At 38.0% G+C, this 18756-nt stretch overlaps 1 protein-coding gene across 10 annotated transcripts in view; it reads right to left on the bottom strand.

Moving 5' to 3' along the window:
- Nucleotides 1-18756, bottom strand: part of DISP1 (dispatched RND transporter family member 1) — an 87682-nt gene that overhangs the window by 15364 nt on the left and 53562 nt on the right. For all 10 annotated transcript variants that reach the window (XM_068676063.1, XM_068676065.1, XM_068676071.1 and 7 more), the window contains one exon: nt 977-1006. In XM_068676063.1, coding sequence (XP_068532164.1) covers nt 977-1006 — 30 coding nt within the window. The remainder of the gene's footprint in view (nt 1-976; nt 1007-18756) is intronic.

The following is an 18756-nucleotide window of genomic DNA, read 5'->3' as shown; positions in this document are numbered from 1 at the left end:
CAGACATACTCAGTTTAAACCATTGCTCAGTCTCACATAGAGAGACAGAAACATATCACATACAAATTCAATACAAGTAATCACGAGCAATGGCTGTTTGTGTGACTGCACTTGTATTACCACAGATTTATGCAACTCACACTAGATAGTCAGTGAACAAGCCTGTTTTTTACTGAAGATAAATCCTACAGGTGGATTATGTTTTTAATGTATGTTCACTTGCAATGATTTCTTGTTGCTATTACTGATACGTGAACAGTTTAGGTGAGTTGCTCTACTGTTTTCTAAGATCCCGCCATTCCTCAGAGCACATGCTGTCCAAACCCAGCACTCTTGATTGTGTGGGGTTTCTGCTTTGGTTTTAGGAAGCAGTGAAGTTCACTACGATGAAATTATCTGAACTCTTCTGTCAGGTTATCATTCTCGCTGACACAACCAAGCTGCTTCTCAGAATAACCCTTCATCGGAACAGTAATAAGCCACAGAGTTTTTAAGCTTCTGCTGACAGTGTACATGTATAGAACAAGAATGGCATTGACTGTAGTAAAAATTACAATAAGATATTTGCCAGAAAAGCAGTCTGCATAGTTTTAAAATTCTGGCCTGGTATTTTGTCTCTAAAAGCCTCTCCCAAAGCAGCTATTTACAGAAAGCCTACTTAGGCCACTTTCTGTGGTCTATTCTCTTCCTGTTCCCACCGGATCCACAGCTGTTTGATTACGGATGTCAAGGGGCAAGTCCCTGGCTACACCTTTCTGTGTTTATGTAGGGACCCGTTGAAGACCAGTTCTCCTAAATGCTTCAGAAATCCACTACCCACTGTGTGAAGAAATACTTTCAATATAAATGTTTTTAATTTGATGGCCTACTATTTTTCTCAAATGAACCTCATTCTTGCATGGGGAACAACAACTTCATGATCACTTCCTGTCTTTATGATTCTGTAAATGTCTCAAGTGATGGTATTATACCTTACCTTTTTGGTAACTTGAATGGTCTGGCTGGCCTGGAAAAGGAGGAAAAAAGAGTAATTGAAAATATATGAAATATATGTGCACATGCCAATTTGGTTAATTTTTCTCATACATGGATAAGCAACTAAATGATAAAAATCAGCTGTTTCAGAATATGAATTATTTTAGAAGGCATACAATCATACTCAATTGAGCCTTTGCAAACATGTAATTCAGAGAATAATTATAGCTACAAAGACAGCTGGGTTTTCAAAAGTGGAATTTTATGCAGCTGATTTTTGGGATTACTATTTAAGAGGCTGTTCCAGTTTTCAACAAAAGACCAAATAAACAAGATAAAAATTCAGTACCATTAAAAATCATGAGAAAGTTTGCATATGATGGGAAAGGACAACCAAAACACCATGTTCTGATACTGCAATTCATGGACCTTCTTAATTGTCCTTCATAATTCCATTACAGAAAATGATTTTGGCCAGGATTTTTGTCTTACCATAATACAGAGAATAGCATGACAAAACGTACCTACATAAAATAACTTTTCTATGCATGTTTCTGTTTTTTATTAAAAATGTAATATAAACAACTTGATGAGGAGACTGCAAACCCAAATGCAAATTATTCAAATTATTTGTCAGCTATTGATCAGCAAGTCCAGCATACATTTCACTTTTAAAAATTCCCATGAAGTCCTTTCAAGATTTTCCTGTCTATGAACATGACATACAATCACTCTGAAAATGTAACCATGCTCTAGCCTGATTTAGTTATGAACTTGCTTTACCATCATGGCCATATTTAATACTATTTCTTTAAAAAGTATAGAGAACAATTTAAGAAACAGCTGCTTGCATAAAATAGGGCACTAGGTACTTCTGCACTGTGGTCTCCAAAAGAGTGAAGATTTGCATATTTTCATACCACTGGATTAATAGCTCAAACTTTGGATCCTCCAAAGGTTTTCACACAAATTTAAAGCTGAATTCAGTGCTCAAAATTTGCCATCATGTGAGGAATAAGATTTGTCACATTGGGTTGAAATTGTAGTCCAGGGGAATAAACATTCTGACATAAGCACTCTGAGGTAGCTACAACCATGCCTGTGATAGGTGACGGTACTGCTTAGGCTATTTCTAATTCAGAGCAACTATAAGGGTCAAGGGGAAATAATTCATATAAAACTGAGCCTCCAACTCTACACTCTGTTACAGCAAATAAGAAGTATATAATCATGCAAAACAGCTCCTAACACAGCAGGAGGTCACTTCAGACATACATTCAAAGTGTTGCAAAATAACATGATAGCAAAAGGTATGATAAAAATATAATTGACAGAGTAATATAAATTCTGCAATTCATGTTATCCTTTTCTTCAGCAGAGACCATGGAAGAAAAACTTAAATTAGCAAAGGTAACAATGATGTTAAGCCCTCTTCTATTCTATATCCTCATTCATTGTATATCTCAGGCAATATAGCACAAATACAACTGCGATGTAACATTTCATCAATGGCCTGTATCAGGAATGGTGCAGCCAGCAGGAGCAGGGAGGTGATCGTCCCCCTGCACTCTGCTCTAGTGAGGCCGCACCTCGAGTGCTGTGTTCAGCTTTGGGCCCCTCACTACAAGAAGGACATCGAGGCCCTGGAGCATGTCCAGAGAAGGGCTACGAAGCTGGTGAAGGGCCTGGAGCACAAGGCCTGTGAGGAGCGGCTCGGGGAGCTGGGGGTGTTTGGTCTGGAGAAGAGGAGGCTCAGGGGAGACCTCATTGCTCTCTGCAACTGCCTGAAAGGAAGGAGTGGGGAGCTGGGGGTCGGCCTCTTCTCACAGGTAACTAACAGTAGGACTTGAGGCCATTCCCTCTGGTTGTGCCAGGGTAGGTTCAGGTTGGAAATGAGGAGACATTTCTGCTCAGAAAGAGCAGTCAGGCACTGGGACGGGTTGCCCAGGGAGGTGGTGGAGTCACCGCCCCTGGGGGTGTTCAAGGAAAGGTTGGACGTGGTGTTTGGGGACATCGTTTAGTGGGTGATAGAGGTGGTAGGGGGATGGTTTGACCAGATGGTCTTGAAGGTCTTTTCCAACCTTAATGATTCTATATATATATATATATATATATATATATATATATAATATATTATATATATTATATATATATGTATGTATTTCCTCAAGAGAATTTAACTTTGAAAATAAATAAGAATTAAAACAAAAACAACAGATTTCTATCAGTTCTAACCCACTGCTGTCTGGAATTGCTCCAACCTGCCAAGTAGTGGAGATGCTAAATGGAACACGAATGTAGGGAGCAGAGTAATACAAATTGCTCCTAGCAGCCAGGAGGAAGCTGGAGAAAGGGATAAGGAAAGCAGAATACACAATTTGCAGTTACAGTAACTCAGTTTGAGGAAGTGTACGGACAAGAACTTTCTCTTAAATTTAGCCACAGAAATGAAGGCTAAATTTATGAAGTATCACCAACCTTTAGTTTGTAGTCCAACATGCACTAATCTGTATTTCAGAGATACTGAACACACTAATTCTAACAACTAATACCAAAAAATTTTCTGGTTCTCCTGGTGCCAAGAGAAGAACAGCATACTTGTCAGAAACCAAAATTCACAGAAGCCCAAACAAACTCATTTCTGAAATGATTTTGCAACAGTAAGTTGCCTGAGGCTGAAAGAGAAGCTGTGGCAGGCTCATGAGGCTTCTCATCATCCTGACTAAACCTTTAACCACAAAACAAACTTTTCTCAACAGAGGCTAGACTGGACAAAAAGAAAGTAGGTATTGGGGTTGGAAACCACTAAACCTGAACCTTGAGGGAGTTGTAATGGGACTCTATATGAGAGAAATGCTTAAACAGGGAAACCTTTCACGGACAAATTCAGCACCAGTGAAGAACATTAACTGAGTCTGTGCTTCCACACCTGCATGGAAAGGGGTAAAACGACATAGTCAGAAAACAGATTTTTGTAATTACAAGATATGCTTTTTGGGTTTCCAGATTAGAGAGGAACATACCCACACATTTACTGTTAATACAGTGACCCAAAGATTAATTTCTACCTTTTATTTTTTAAGATCTGCATTTCCACATATGCTCAGTTACTTGTGAAAGCAAGTCTCTTTCTCATCTGTGCCGTAATGCAGTTCACCACAAGCAACAATGCCATGCAATTATTTAGCACAAAGAACAGCCAAGCAAGGACCACAATTTCAGCACTAGTGGCCATAATTCAGGTCTCTACTGACCTGTATAGAAGTGTATACGGCAATTCCAGTTTATATGGACAGATAAAATTGCCTTCTGTATGCTTGGATTCTGTCAATTTTAGTGCCGCTTTTCCAACAAAGTTAATCTACAAGGCTGAAAAAAAACACCAGGTTCTTTAGTTGATTATTAACTCCCACAGAGGTAATGTTTTCCTCTGCACAGACTGTAGCACCGCTCTCCACATCACCTCACACTATGCTGTATGATTGTTCAGTGGTCTGCATGAGCCTGTAAAGGGTTATCTGGTTCATCCAGAGAGCTGTGTCCACATCACGATGCAATCCCCCAGATCTGAGGGTTTGCTCAGACTGGGAGGTACAGAGCAGCCACAGAACCATCTGAGCTCCTAAAAAAGCTGGTGAGATAAAATTTAGTTAGAAAGGACCAACATGTAATTGATCCTGCTGTGGGGATGATGCAGGCACCTTCTCAATGTATCTTTGTGTGTATTCTCTTTTTCCACTGCTCTCACAGTCCCTTCTGCATGCAAAATCTTAGTAAACATGCACATCTTAAATCTTCACCCAACTTTATCCCCCATTTTAATTATGTCTCTGTAACTATACGGCAAAACAAGTTTTCTCAACAGAATCTAAAATTTGTTTTAGATAGGACTTCCAAAATTAACTTTGGCTGATTTGATTTACATAAAAAGAGTAAAAACACCAACATAACTGTTTCCTATCCTCTCTCTTTCCCATCAAAACCAAACTACATTTCCCTCTGTTTCCTCCACCTGCAAAATGTATTCAGTGCTGAACAAATGATGATGATTAAGTTCTTCAAAGTTAGGGAGGGTTAAAGGTCACACCTGCTATCAAACTGTTTTGTTTCGAAAAGCGTGCATTAAAAAAACCTGTGTGTACCGGAGTGAATTCCAGCAGTGTAACCAATCCCTTGCAGCTGTTGTGATGACTCTATTGTATCAGTCAATAAGAAAAGTTATCCCTGAAAACTATGCACAAAAATTCTTTAGTTATGCTCTAAAATACAGAAATGCATGGTAAAACCAGATCTTTCCCACTTAATTAAAGCTGCTGTGTCTAATTTTTGAAGTATTATACTTCCACTTAGTTTAAATAACACCCCCAAGCTCTAAAAAAAGTCTAGAAAAAAAAAAAATAATAAACAAGAACAGCAACAAAAAAAAAACAGTTTTCATGAGAAAGAAATGGTGAATTCCATAACTGTATTGGGACAAAAGCCAAGCTGATGTTTGTATTGAATTACCCTTGTAGTTCTCACAAGTTTGATACCAGAAAGTGACAATTGCATTTGTTTATGACATGACTAGCAGAACAAAGGTATTACATAAATTACACTCACTGATTAAAATCCAGTATAAGCTATGCCAAGGGGAAATAAAAGGATGAGCAATATTCTACTACCATTACTGCAAACCTCATCTCTACTCAACTGACGCTTTGCTTTAAGCTTTTCTTTTCTAATGGCTAGTTTAGCTTGAGCATCACACAATTAGGAAGTACAAAATGAAAAGATAAATAGATTCGCTAAAAAGCTCCTAAGTTCTTCAACATGAAACTCATTTGGTTGACCAGCATCCTTCTGTGCGAGATGGTGAAAAGGAGTGGTGTTTTTAAAAAGTGTTGCTGTAATATTAGACTGCTTATTAGGCAAGCATTATTGTCTAAAAGCAACGTGTCGTGAGCGTGTTCCTTCAGCATGGAACTTCTCCAAATTAACTTAACACTTAATAAAATTGTGGATGCCTTATTGTTTACATAGTGCATTTGTTTTGCTTGTCTAGTGAGATTCAGAGGAATACAAACCTGGATGTAACAGATGACAGTACAATTACCTAGATATGCCAAGACATTCTTTTTGCAGTCCTCTCTCAACAAATCTCAATTGTGAAAAAACTATCAATTAAAGTAACCACTTTCACCTCACACCAAAAAGAAGCAATGCCAGCTGCTTCACGAGTGGATGCAAGAAAAGCTGCAGGAAGTAGCTATGACAGAAAATTACAAAAACAGACTATGTTTTGAAGCATACTTTGATGAGAGCTTTTTACCTACTGTGGAGTAAGCAACATGTAAAAATGCATTGGTGGCTATCAGTAAACTAAAAGGTAGAAAAAGATACTAATACAATTTTTGACCACAAGCATTCCTGCCTACTTGTTTTAAGTGTATTAACTTGTTTATACAGTAACTTGTTTTATCAAGTCAGTTAAAGAGGGTCGATACATTTCAAAACATGCTTTTGTATTAACTTGGCTAAACGGGGTACTCCTAAATCACATTAAATCCCTATTATAATTCTGGATAAAGCCCTGGTTAAATATTTGGCTTCTGAGTTATTTCATGACACTTACACACAATTAATTTCTGTTACACTGTGTGCAGATAGAGACTGAAGCTCAGATGTAGAGGCACTTTTCCCCTTTGTTCCTTGGAGGAACCACGAATGAGTCAGACTAAGCTGAAATGAATGCCTGTCGGGCTATCACCCCAGATACGAAGCAGCACAAAGGCACCGACTGGGACTGCTGCACCCTGTTCTAAGGAATAAGGCAACAACTACAAGAACCATAGATAAAGCTAAAAGAACCATCGATAAACCTGAAACTGCCAGGGCAGGTGCTTCCTGGGTAAGAGAAGCAGGAGAACTTCCAGCCTTGGCTAAACGGTGCCGTTGTAGAGAACCACACAACAGCTGAGGCTTGAAGGAGCCTCTGGAGGTCCAACCCTCCCTGCCCAAGCAGGGACACCCAGAGCAGGTTGCCCAAGACCACGTCCCGGTGGCATTTGACCATCTCCAGGAAGACTCCGCAGTCTCACTAGGCAACCTGTGCCAGTGCTCCATCACCTGCACTGCTAAGAAGTGATTCCTGATGTTTACGTGGTTGCTGCTGGTACAGGCATTTCTTGATGATGCACTGCTCTTCTTCATCCCGTTACCTGCCATCAAGCAGTTCATTTCTGACTTTCGGATGGATGGGCAATAAGCATCTCAAAAAGATAAACACCGGTATTTGCAGCCACTTTTCCTACTTCCCTGTGGAAACTGGTCTCAGATGAAAAAGTACCAACTGCTGAGAAATGCAGCACATCCAGCAGAGATCCACGCTCAGCTGCTTTTAAATTACAAACAGCAACAATGGACCATAATTTCAGGGTTCAAATGTGTGTCCAAGTGTAGCACACAAACGGTCTCTGACAGAAACTTGGCAGATGAGGAAAAGCCCAGTTTTCTAAACGAGAAAACTAACTGGTCAGATTGCCAGCCTTTGTCATTTCAGCTCTGAGCTCCATAAAGTTTTGAAAATAAAAGCTTAGTTTGCAGCTATTTATCATAGAAGCAACTGAAGAAATTGTCACAGGGATGCAAAGTGATCCCCAATGGTACTGCAGAGAGCAGAGCCACAGGGGCAACCACGACAACTGCTCTAGTAAAATGGGATCCGGAGCAAATGCAGCAGATCTGTAAGAACTTACCTTCTGGCAGCATGGACAAACACCGAAAGTTTGCTTAGTCTTAATTCTGCTTTCCTCATGCAGCTATTCTTAAAAGGCTTGCATTGTTTTTCTCAGTACAAATAATAGCATGTCCATAAAAACACACAGCATATTTGTGAAATAGTGTACTCTACAGGACACAAACTGTACCTTCGTTTTGAAGCACCATGTATATACCACAGGTGTCTAAACATAGTGATACAAAAAAATCATTAAAAAATAATTTCATCTTGTATTTAATTTAAAGAGGAGTCCAAAATGTTAAATTAACTGTGCTTACTGAAAAAAAAATAGTATCAAGAAATTATCCGTGGAAAAAAAAATGAATTTCAGTTAAATAGAAAAAAAAAATAGAATGGAGAAATTAGACTTTCCTTCTAGCAAGCAACTCAAGAAGTTGAAGAAGCTTTAGTTTACTGAACTTAAATCATTCCTGGCTGATCTGGAAGAAACTGAAGATTTCAGGCATTTCATCTAAGCACAAAACATACTTTTCAACAACAAAAACAAATCATTTGCGTCGGGGCCAAGAATTATGAGGTGCTTAACCTCAATGCTTTGCTTTGCTAGAGGGACACTATTCCATTTGTTTGTAGCTCTGGTTACAAGAAGTGATAAAACAGCCTTTTGTCATTATTACACTCAAGAATAAGCTAAATCCCTGCAGGACAGAACAAGATACGCATCACGGTGTACAAGCTCCATTAGAACATACAATACAAAGCAAATTTCTACAAAGGAAGAAAATCCTACGGTTTTTAGGATGTTCTTGACCCATGAGTACCATTTCAATTGCTCTAAAGTATCGAGATAGCTTTCGCCACTTTGTGAGGTAACAACACCTACCTGCTTTATCATTTTAACAGTCAGTGCAACCACTCAAACAACAAATGCAACTGCTTAAGTTGCCAAAAAACTTTCTGTAAGCCTCCAAATTAAGTTTTTTACTATGATGTGCAGTTTTCCCCAACTCTAACCATGAACTTTCTCTAGATATTCTTTAAACATGCAGTATTTATTGTCTTTGCATGTAGTTAGCTTTACTTATTTACATCTGTAAAGGAAACAGGACAAGCCACAGCAGAGGGATGCTGTTAAGATGGAACTCTTTTTTTTGATGGACTATTGGTTTTCACATCTTATCGAAAGTGAGAAAAATGCAAAGAATTTTCTTGTTCTTTCCCACATAAAGTATCAATAAAAACCCATGAGGATTTAATTTTATCTCTAGATTATCAGGGAGAGATGATCTGAAACTAACTGCTATTTCATCCCACCAAAAAGTGTAAAATCCCAGTTATATTAACGTTATATTTACGAATTATGTCTGCTAAAACTTTATTCTTATAAATTATTATAAATTATTATGAAATATTCTTATGCATAAATTTAAGCAAAACGGAAGACGTAGAAGAAACCAAAAATCAATAAGCTGTCAATTCACATTTTTATAGTTGAGGTATCAAACTTTGTAAAGGTTTTGTCTCATCTTCTTGTATTCTTACCTACCTCTTCAGTCCCAAATGAGGATATGTTCTATGTTTACAGAAGTATGAGCAAATAACATTGCCTTTCTGAAAGGAAAACAACTATGAAGGAAGGTGTTACCAATAATAAAATCACTGTCCAAGTGATTCTTAAACTGAATCATAGAATGGTTTGGGTTGGAAGGGACCTTAAAGATCATCTAGTTCCAATTTGCCTGCCATGGACAGGGATACCTACCACTAGATCAGTTTGCTCAAAGCCCCATCCAACCTGGCCTTGAGCACCTCCAGGGATGGGGATTCCACAACTTCTCTAGGCAACTTGTTCCAGTGCCTCACCACCCTCCGAGTGAAGAGTTTCTTCCTAATATCTAATCTAAGTCTAACCTCTTCTAGTTTAAAACCATTACTCCTTGTCCTATCACTTCACTCCCTGAACAAAGGGACCTCTTCAGCTTTCTTGCAGGCCCTCTTTAAGTACTGGAAACTTGGGATTACCCTGAAACACGTGCAGGACCTTCTGGAATTTCATGAGGTTCACACATGCCCACCTCTCCAGCCTGTGTACATCCCCCTGGATGGCATCCCTTCCCTCCATCATGTTGACCGCATTACACAGCTTAGTGTCATCCACAAACTTGCTGAGGGTGCACTTGATCCCACTGCCCATGTCACTGACAAAGATGTTAAACAACGCATGTCCAAATACAGACCCCTGAGGAACACCACTCGTCACTGGTCTCCACTCAGACATTGAGCTGTTGACTGCAACTCTTCGAGTGTGACCATCCAGCGAATTCCTTACCCACCAAGTGGTCCACCCATCAGATCCACGTCTCTCCAATCTAGAGACAAGGATATCATGCAGGGCAATGTCAAATGCTTTGTACAAAACCCAGGTAGATGATGTCAGTTGCTGTTCCCCTATCCAACAATGCTGTAACCCCAGTGTAGAAGGCCAACAGACTTGTCTTCCTACGGTAGAGGTACTGATTTAAATTTACCACAAAAGTGCCTGCTCTGCTGGCCTAGAGCATGCACACAGTGCAAAACCAGACTCTTTTAACATCAGTGGCAAAACCCTACATAACTGAGATGGATTTTGCCCACTTTCTGCTTTGAAAACATCATTTAACTTTATGAACCTACTTTGCAAAAGTAAAAGGTAGTTTTGGCATCTCCCAATCACAGGTTTCCAGCTAATGGCAGCATACAACAGATTGCTTTAGTGGGAAAATACACTTCTATCAAGTCAATATATGGGGGAGGTCAATGCAATATTAACACCCTATCTGTATGCACTTTAATTTGGAAGTTACTTCAATGAATTAAATATCCCAGTATGATTTATTCTATGCTAAAATTATAATACAATTTTTTAAACATAGAGATGACTTAGAATTGAAACGCTCCTACAAATATCTTCAAGGTTTGGGGTTCCTGGCTATTTTTTTCCTTTTCTTTTGCTGCTCCATAGGAACTGGATACATTGCAGGAGCCTGTGTTAACTGAAAACCTATGTGTAAAGGTTCTACAGAACCTCATTTTTGCAATACTGACTTCTGATTGCTTCCCTCTTTCATCTTGAAGAACTGACTGAATATTATCAACTGCTAAGAAAGCTGGCTCTGTTCCTTAATAGAGTCGAGCTTGTTCACTTGTCTTCAACAGGACGTAAATCATCTCCTCTGTAGGAAAATCTGACAGTCTATGAGGGACCTAAATAACATACACCCTAAAATATTTTTTCTTATACTCTTCTTTCCCTCAAACTCTTCTCCAATGAGTGCAGCCAGTTTTGAAGAGTTCTCAGTCTACCAAAAAGAAAATTGCCAAACATACTTAAAATGGATTGTCCCAATTCTAAATGGCACTGTTTATATACAATTTAAAGTATATTCTTCTTCAAAACGTTTACTTGAAGCTATATATACATAAATATATATTCCTTTAATTTCTGAAGCACTGAAGGCACGTATAGTACTGCTTGGCAAGTTAAACAAAAGTTCTGAACTATTCAAGACAATAAAAAAGCATAGTAAAATACCACCATGAATCATTATCTGAAAACAAGCCAGCAGCTAATTTGGTGCAGACTAATATTATTTCAAGATCCTTCACAAGTCTAAAACCATTAGTCTTTTTTCTTTTCTTTGAAATCACAGTGAAATTAATAGATATGTTCTGGGATTTAACTGATGACTAGAGTAGTTTTCAGCCGTTTAACTGGCAAAAATTTCCTTCCTGAGAAATATTCTATTTCAAAGCTGTTTATATTACACTCCCAAGTTGAATGGAGCAATGCAAGGTCATGGTCACATCTTATATTTCTCTGACAGATGGGAAATTAACGTGACCCAACAAATCACAACATACATACACAAAAGGCTCCATCAGATGATACCAAAGACAATGAGAGAGGTGTACAAGAGCACCTATTTTTGTAAAGGTATTTCTCTGCAAAGGCTGAAGCCTGTGTTTTTATAGGCATTAATGATGTTAAGTATATATAAATTTGACTCTGGAACAGGGAGACTTCAGACTGCTGTATACTGTGCTTCAACTGGTACATGCTTCAGTCTTCCTTCCTGGGCAGCTACAAGAATTTGTGACTGCAAGTCACCAGAGGGTTCATTTTTGCTCTCAGAAGCTTGAAAGATACCCTTTGAACAAAGCTTTTTTTCAAGACATTTGTTTATTCAACAGATATACTGAACAGAAAACTCATACCAGAGTAACAAAATTAATGTCAAATTGCTCAGGTATATTCCCCCTCTTGCCACACCCTCCTCCCCCCCATCTGTGTTGTTTTTTTTTTTGTTTTGTTTTTGTCTTTTGTTTGTTGTTTTTACTGCTCAAGCACAACTGATTACTTAAAAGCATGTACATCGATTATTACTTCCTAGGAGATGAAGAACACATTGAAATATCATCAGAGAGGAAGGACAAGTGATTTTAGAATGACCTACAGACAATTACGGAAGCTTACAAAAAGCTTTGAAAAAGTCCACTCCTCATGCAGCACATTTCCTCCCATTCAGGAAAACTGAAAGCTTTCAAGAAACAGGAATACTCAAGTATTTCGTTTCTTTAATGATGTGGAAAATGAGGTAACTGGCTATGTTTAGTTTAGACTTCTGTTCTTCATTGACTATTATCTTGTTTCACACGTGAACCTTATCACAACCCAGTATTAAGTTAACGGTGCATGAGAACAACTACACATGGGCAAAGCACTTCAATGAACTGCCACTGAATTTAGCTGTTCTGCTGTATTTTTTCTAAATATAATGTGTACATAAATGGTCAGTTTTAAAAGTTGTCTCAACACACAGACTAGTCCTTTTCAAGAGGAAACACAGCTGATGCTGTTTTTCCACTCAATTTAATTCAAAAGGAAGGACTTTTTTTTTTGTATGTTTCTCTCACATTATCAGCTAATTACACCTTCTGAAGACTACAGTTCAAAGGCCCAGCAGATTGCTAGTTTAAGTACTAGCTACCCTATTGTTCAAGGAAAGGTGAGGGATGCAGGGCACGGGAAATTCATTTTTCAAGCACACCGAACCTGGAGTCGGTAAGTGGCAGGGACTAAAGGTCACAACACTGCCCAGCTGGTACTCAGCTGTACTCGGGGCATAGCACAAGCTTTAGGCATCTTTTTTTGCTGTTGCATTAGTGCTTGATTCAAAGCAATGCTTGGTAGACAATTACTAATGCTTAATTAATACTACTAAAAGCCTACAAGAATCCCTTAAACTGCCTAATGAATTTGATTTTAAGTGCACTTATTTTTTTCCCTACAGATGTTATTATTAATGTGGTCTGCCAGTAGATTATAAATAACATTTTTTATTCTCTGCATGTTGTTTTTTGCTTTCAGCTCTGTGCAATATTAACCAAGTTATTTTATGTTTGCAGAACTGACAATGAACAGTAATCATCATGGGAATAGTAAATGAATTAACAAAACCACCATAAACCTCTTAAGTCATTGGTGAACACGGTACCTTAAGGCTAAGGAAAACTGAATAAAATAAGTCAAAATGAGAAAGCACAGCTCAAACTGAAAGCAAAATCCAGATAAAGAATGTATTTGGTCACAGGCAGAGCTCTTCCTGCACATCTGCACAACAGAGAACCTGCAGTCGGACTCAGATCCAGAAAGATGCACCAAATTGCTATACATTCCCTTTCCGTTCATCACCTGTATTAAAATCCAGGTACGCCACTGGGCTGTTAATACTGAGACACAAAAGGGAGCACCTAATTTGTGGTTCACATTTGCCTCCATCCTCTTCATTCTGGGAAACCATGGGATAAAGAATTCCTATTTTACCATGGAATAAAGGAGAATAAAGTCAGAATTGGAGTGTTTCCATGCAACTTACTAACACGCAGGTATTCCCCATCTACAGCATGAATCACGATATTTGTAACATCGTGTACCTTGAATGAAACAACAGGAACAGCTTCTGCCTTTCAGCTAAAGAAGGTTGATAAAATGGTTCAGAAACAACCTTCAAAAATCTCACCTAAAAGATTTTTTGTTTTAATATACATATTTAATCTTCCTATGGGAAGGAAGTTAAGCTTTTAATTAATCTACAGCACAGTACATGCACACTTATTATAAAGACATTAATGCACATTATGCATATATATAAACATATGCATATACATTATGCGTAATGCATAAAAATTAAAACAAAAGAATCCTTGAATGTGTCGAATATAGTAGAAGCTAAGAATTTTCAGAACAGAAAATATTTATATAGGTGGAAAACATTTTGTTTCAAAATCTCTATGTAGGAGTTCTCATGAACAGTTAATGTTGCTGAAATGAGAGACTATATTCAAAACTATTATATACGCATGTATACGCATAATCAGCTCTGCGAGCCCTGCAGAATGTACCAGATAACAATTATCCTTTTCCTGGAATCAAGCAGGGAGCTGTTTCATAACAAAGTCTTGTTACTACGATTGGTATTTGGCAAATATTCCCTTGCTTTTTGAGGAAAAAAAGAAAAGAGCTTTTTATTTCTTTCTGGTTCTAATATTTGTGCCAAGTAACTAGAAGCAAAATAGAAAATGGGTAATTCTACCTTCACTTCACAGCCTTTTCATTTTCATAGCATCCCTTTTTAAATTATCAAAATAAAAGTACTGAAGTGTAGCTGCAGTAATGTTTAAACAGTGTGTGGCACACAACCCTCTGAGATACAGCAGAACTCAGAATCCCAGAGCCTAACATAAATCCGCAATGTCAAAACAGTTCAAAAGAAGGCTTAAATCTAACTGGAAGGAAGATGCGCAAGAAAATCTTAAGATACCAACACTTTACCATTTTCCTGACTCTGCAGTACCATGTTTTTGCCTTGCTCAGTCTCGCAAGTGAAAATTTGGAAGCCAGCAATTCAGATGTGAATTGCAGCCTGGTTATTTGTGCTGCTCTGCTCACCTCACAGGATTTTGGGTGCTCAAAGAATTTTAGTTCATGAAGACAGGAAATAACATGAGCAGCTCCACTTCTCTCATTCTCTGATGATTCTCCTCATTCTCTGATGAGGAGCAATTCACAAATATCCCAGTTTTCAATGTTAGCCAAACTAATGATTCTGTAAGGCTTCAAACTGATTTTATTTTCATGTTCTAGCTTGATATGACTATATGGTCACGGAGAGACCATTCCATGTGTCCTTTCATCCTGGTCTTTTTAAAAGAGATTATTCAGATGTTTCACAGAGCAGTTTTCTTTACTTATCTGCTTTAGTCAAAAGCATTAACATTATAGTCCTGAAATGTAAATAATGCTAGATGATATAAAGCAGGTCTACTCTAAGAAAAGAGAACTTGTGTGAATTTATGGGTCCAATACTGCAGAACTGCAAGCAGTACATGCCCTGGCAGATTGGAGCCATTTCCTTATCACCACTTCTTACAGCTCCGTGACCTCTTCTCCCTTACCTTTTGTCTCTGAGTTCATAGATTCAAGTTTTCTAAATTGTATCACAAAACACAATTCCAAAAGAGTTATCATCAAGATTAGTAAGGATACAGTTACTTTTTAATTAGTGTTTTCCCATCAAAAAGTGCACATACAAATCTGAAAGAAGCAATTTAATTGGGTAGCAGACACAACAGCTATAGACAGCATTGTTACCACATGCTTTCCACAAATCTGTGACAACTTACTGAACCATTTCTGCACATTCTTCCTCTTCTGCCCCTATTTACATGTATACATTCATATATAAATAACAGATTTTGAAAAAGACCAGGAATGCTCAAGAGTTTTCTGGTTAGACATTTCTGCAGTGTTTAGATCTGCTGGAATATGGAATTGTTCATTATTTATTTTATCCTTCTTTCATCCCAATAAACATGCTACTAGGCTGCATGGTTTCACTCTTCCCTAGTGACTCCTAACTCGGTCCTTCCAGTTGTCAAACATCAGTCTTCATGATTTTTCCACTTCTTTTGGGTAACAACAGATTAACAGCCTTGCTTGGATCCTCTTTCTTATTTCTACTGCCTACCCGGTGAAGGTTGCTGATAATTACAGAAGCAGATGGAAGCAAAGGAGAGGCAATAACCACCCACCTTCCAGGGCCACACATTTGTTGATACGTAAGCACTTTCAGACATAAAGGATTACTTCAACACGAGCCTTTTTAAGGGACATGGTGGAAAAGTCTTCCAGTAGTACCTGAACAGAAGAACTAATCACACCATGTTCCCAACTGGTAAGTCGAAAAACCATTTGTTAGAAAGCAAACCGAGCCCCTTCGACCATTACATTCTGATATGAACAGACAGCTGGAATTTCACAGGGCGTGTTTGTGCTGTCAAGATATTCTGCCTACTGGAAAAGAGGTATGAACATGTTAAAATGCATAGCACCTTAAAAATGTACACAAAATAACACAAAATTTTGTTCAGTATCTTTCAACCTCAAAAAGATCTAAAAATCAGAATCATTATGGGCAACAGTTACCTACTTTACCTGCTTTCATAATAGACTTAGAGTTGTTTGCCACCTTTACATCGTATACCACCAATCACTACAAATGTTTTGTTTAATTTATGTTACAAGCCTTTTTCACCCATCTGAAAAACTACCAGTTGCCTAGACATTCAAGTTATGGTGCACAGTTGACATTTCTATGTAATTTAGTTTACACTTCAAAGCTGAACACTACAAAATTCCACATCTAGTCACCTTTAAGAGGACAGGACAAGCGTGGCATTATTTCAATTTGTCTTCTTTATATACTACAATCCCCAATGATACACCAGACCCACATTCCTTTAACATTAGGTCACTAGCAAATGTTAAGCCTTGGGCTTAAAAACCTGACAAAACCTGTCGTGCTGAAATAATTGGTTACCTGCCCGGAGCTGTAAGCATTAGTGATATAGTTTGCAGAAAGCATTCGCCCCCCTCTATCAAATCACACCCCCCAGACCTAAAACTTTAACAATACTCGAATGCATATTTTTAAATTATGAAGGACCAAAATGAAAGCTAGTTTGACTGCATTCTGAATTTAGTTAATGTATCATATGAGAACCTGCATTTTAAATAACCATGTTAAAACATGCACATATTATAGAACTGGATGATTTCCAGTTAGCCTAGAAAAATTAGGAAAAATATCTAGAGAAGGAGATGTTGTGCAGATTATAGGCTCAAAATATAATAATATCAGAGTGTGGAACAAATCATTTAAAAATATGTCATGTACAGTGTTAATCTTCTCTTTAGCACTGCAAAGTAACTACTGATGAATAAGACTGCTGCTTCTTGAGCATAGAGCCATTCCTCTGCAAGGCTGCATCCAGTTGCAATGCCCCCCCCCCCCTTTTTTTTTTTTTTTAACATCTACCAACGTACTTTCATTGGCAATGGTCTTACAGCATGATAAACTGGATTCACAATGCAACAGAAGGCTGTAATATTCAGACACACTTTGTAGGCTGTTCAGAGAGAAAAAGTGGTTGGTTCCATGCTAATAACTGATGCATGCATTTTCCATCAGTGTAGATACTGCCAGTTTAAGGCGGTAAAATGTATGTGAAAGTCCAGTTTTCTCAGCATGGCAAGAGACTTGAGTCCTATTTACCATGTTTAGAGCTAGAAACAGGTGACAGCAACTATAGGCTGGGTGGCATTTAGAAGACTGATGAAAATATTTAATTTGCATCTTGCAAGCATCTTCTTGATGACAAGATTCAGTTCTAGAAGGAATTCCAGAAAATAAACAAACTTTTGATAGCGATATGTAGAGTATGCTAGTGCAGATAGCTAATAACTACTAACTACAGGTGCTTTAAAGGCCAGATTCTATCCTTATTTTGACTGTTTGACTGCTAACATTAAGACGAACATTTATCAAATGATAAATAACTTATGTACATTTATGTACTAATGTATGTCATGGTAATGTAGTGCAAGATTAAAAAAGCATCTTGGTTCAAGATCCTAATCAGAATAGCTCAAACAAAAACATACTATTTCTGAAATACTATGGAAATCATTATTCTATCATATCTTAATTAACTTTTCAGTTCTCTTATCTGGAGTAAAAACAGAAACACAGATTCTGCATCAAATTTGTTCCCTTCCTCAAGACCATGGAATACAGATGAAGTTTAACAGACCTGTTTCAGAATGAGAAAAACAGCAAAATTAGTGCTGCCATTTTGACACTAGAAAGTACAACTGACCGATTCAATAATAGTTCAACTTCCCTCCATACCTCTGCATACAGAATTATATGCAAGTTTTCAACTTTTCTTAATAGTTAAACACATATGGAATGGGGGATTGAAGCAGTTCCAACAATAAAGATTTTTTCCTTTTGTAAGAGGAACGACTGGCAGGGGAAAGCTGATTTATACTTTGTATTATCCTTATTTTCATCTGCTTTTACCTTAAGGAAAAAAGCTTTATTCACTTTGACATTTTCCACATTGGATATCTGTCCCAGTCTGTCCCACTATTCTCAGAAGTTTAAAATTAGTGCATACATTCCATTGAGGCAAAATGCATATAACTGTCTGAGAATAACTTGTAGCTCCAAGTTTTAGAGCAAGGATGCAAATGTTGGACAACAGGGAGATGGGTAGCTTTTATTGCTCCAGTGAAAGACCATCCAATCTGGCTTAAGTGCAACTCACAAAAAAATAAACTTGCATAAAAAAGATGTTTACATGTAGAGCTTAGGGATATGGTTTAGTGGGGACTGTTAGCGTTAGGTCAGAGGTTGGACTCGATGATCTTGAGGTCTCTTCCAACCTAGAAATCCTGTGATTCTGTGAAAAAGCTTAGAGGTGTCTTACTGCAACAGGGAATTTGATTTTTACAAACTGCCTCTTGGACTGACAGTGATCTCCCCCAGAACCAGCAGGCTGTAGCAGATTTTCCTTGTGATTGTTGCTCCCCCTAGCTAGGATCACTGTCACTGGATCTCCAAAACTAACAGATAGAGGCAAGTTTCTCTAAAGTGGAGGACAGAAAGGTTCAAAAC

Source organism: Anas acuta, chromosome 3 (assembly GCF_963932015.1).
Source record: "Anas acuta chromosome 3, bAnaAcu1.1, whole genome shotgun sequence".
Classification (NCBI taxonomy): domain Eukaryota; kingdom Metazoa; phylum Chordata; class Aves; order Anseriformes; family Anatidae; genus Anas; species Anas acuta.
Note: the sequence above shows the minus strand (reverse complement) of the source record. Positions and strands in the feature narration are given on the sequence as shown.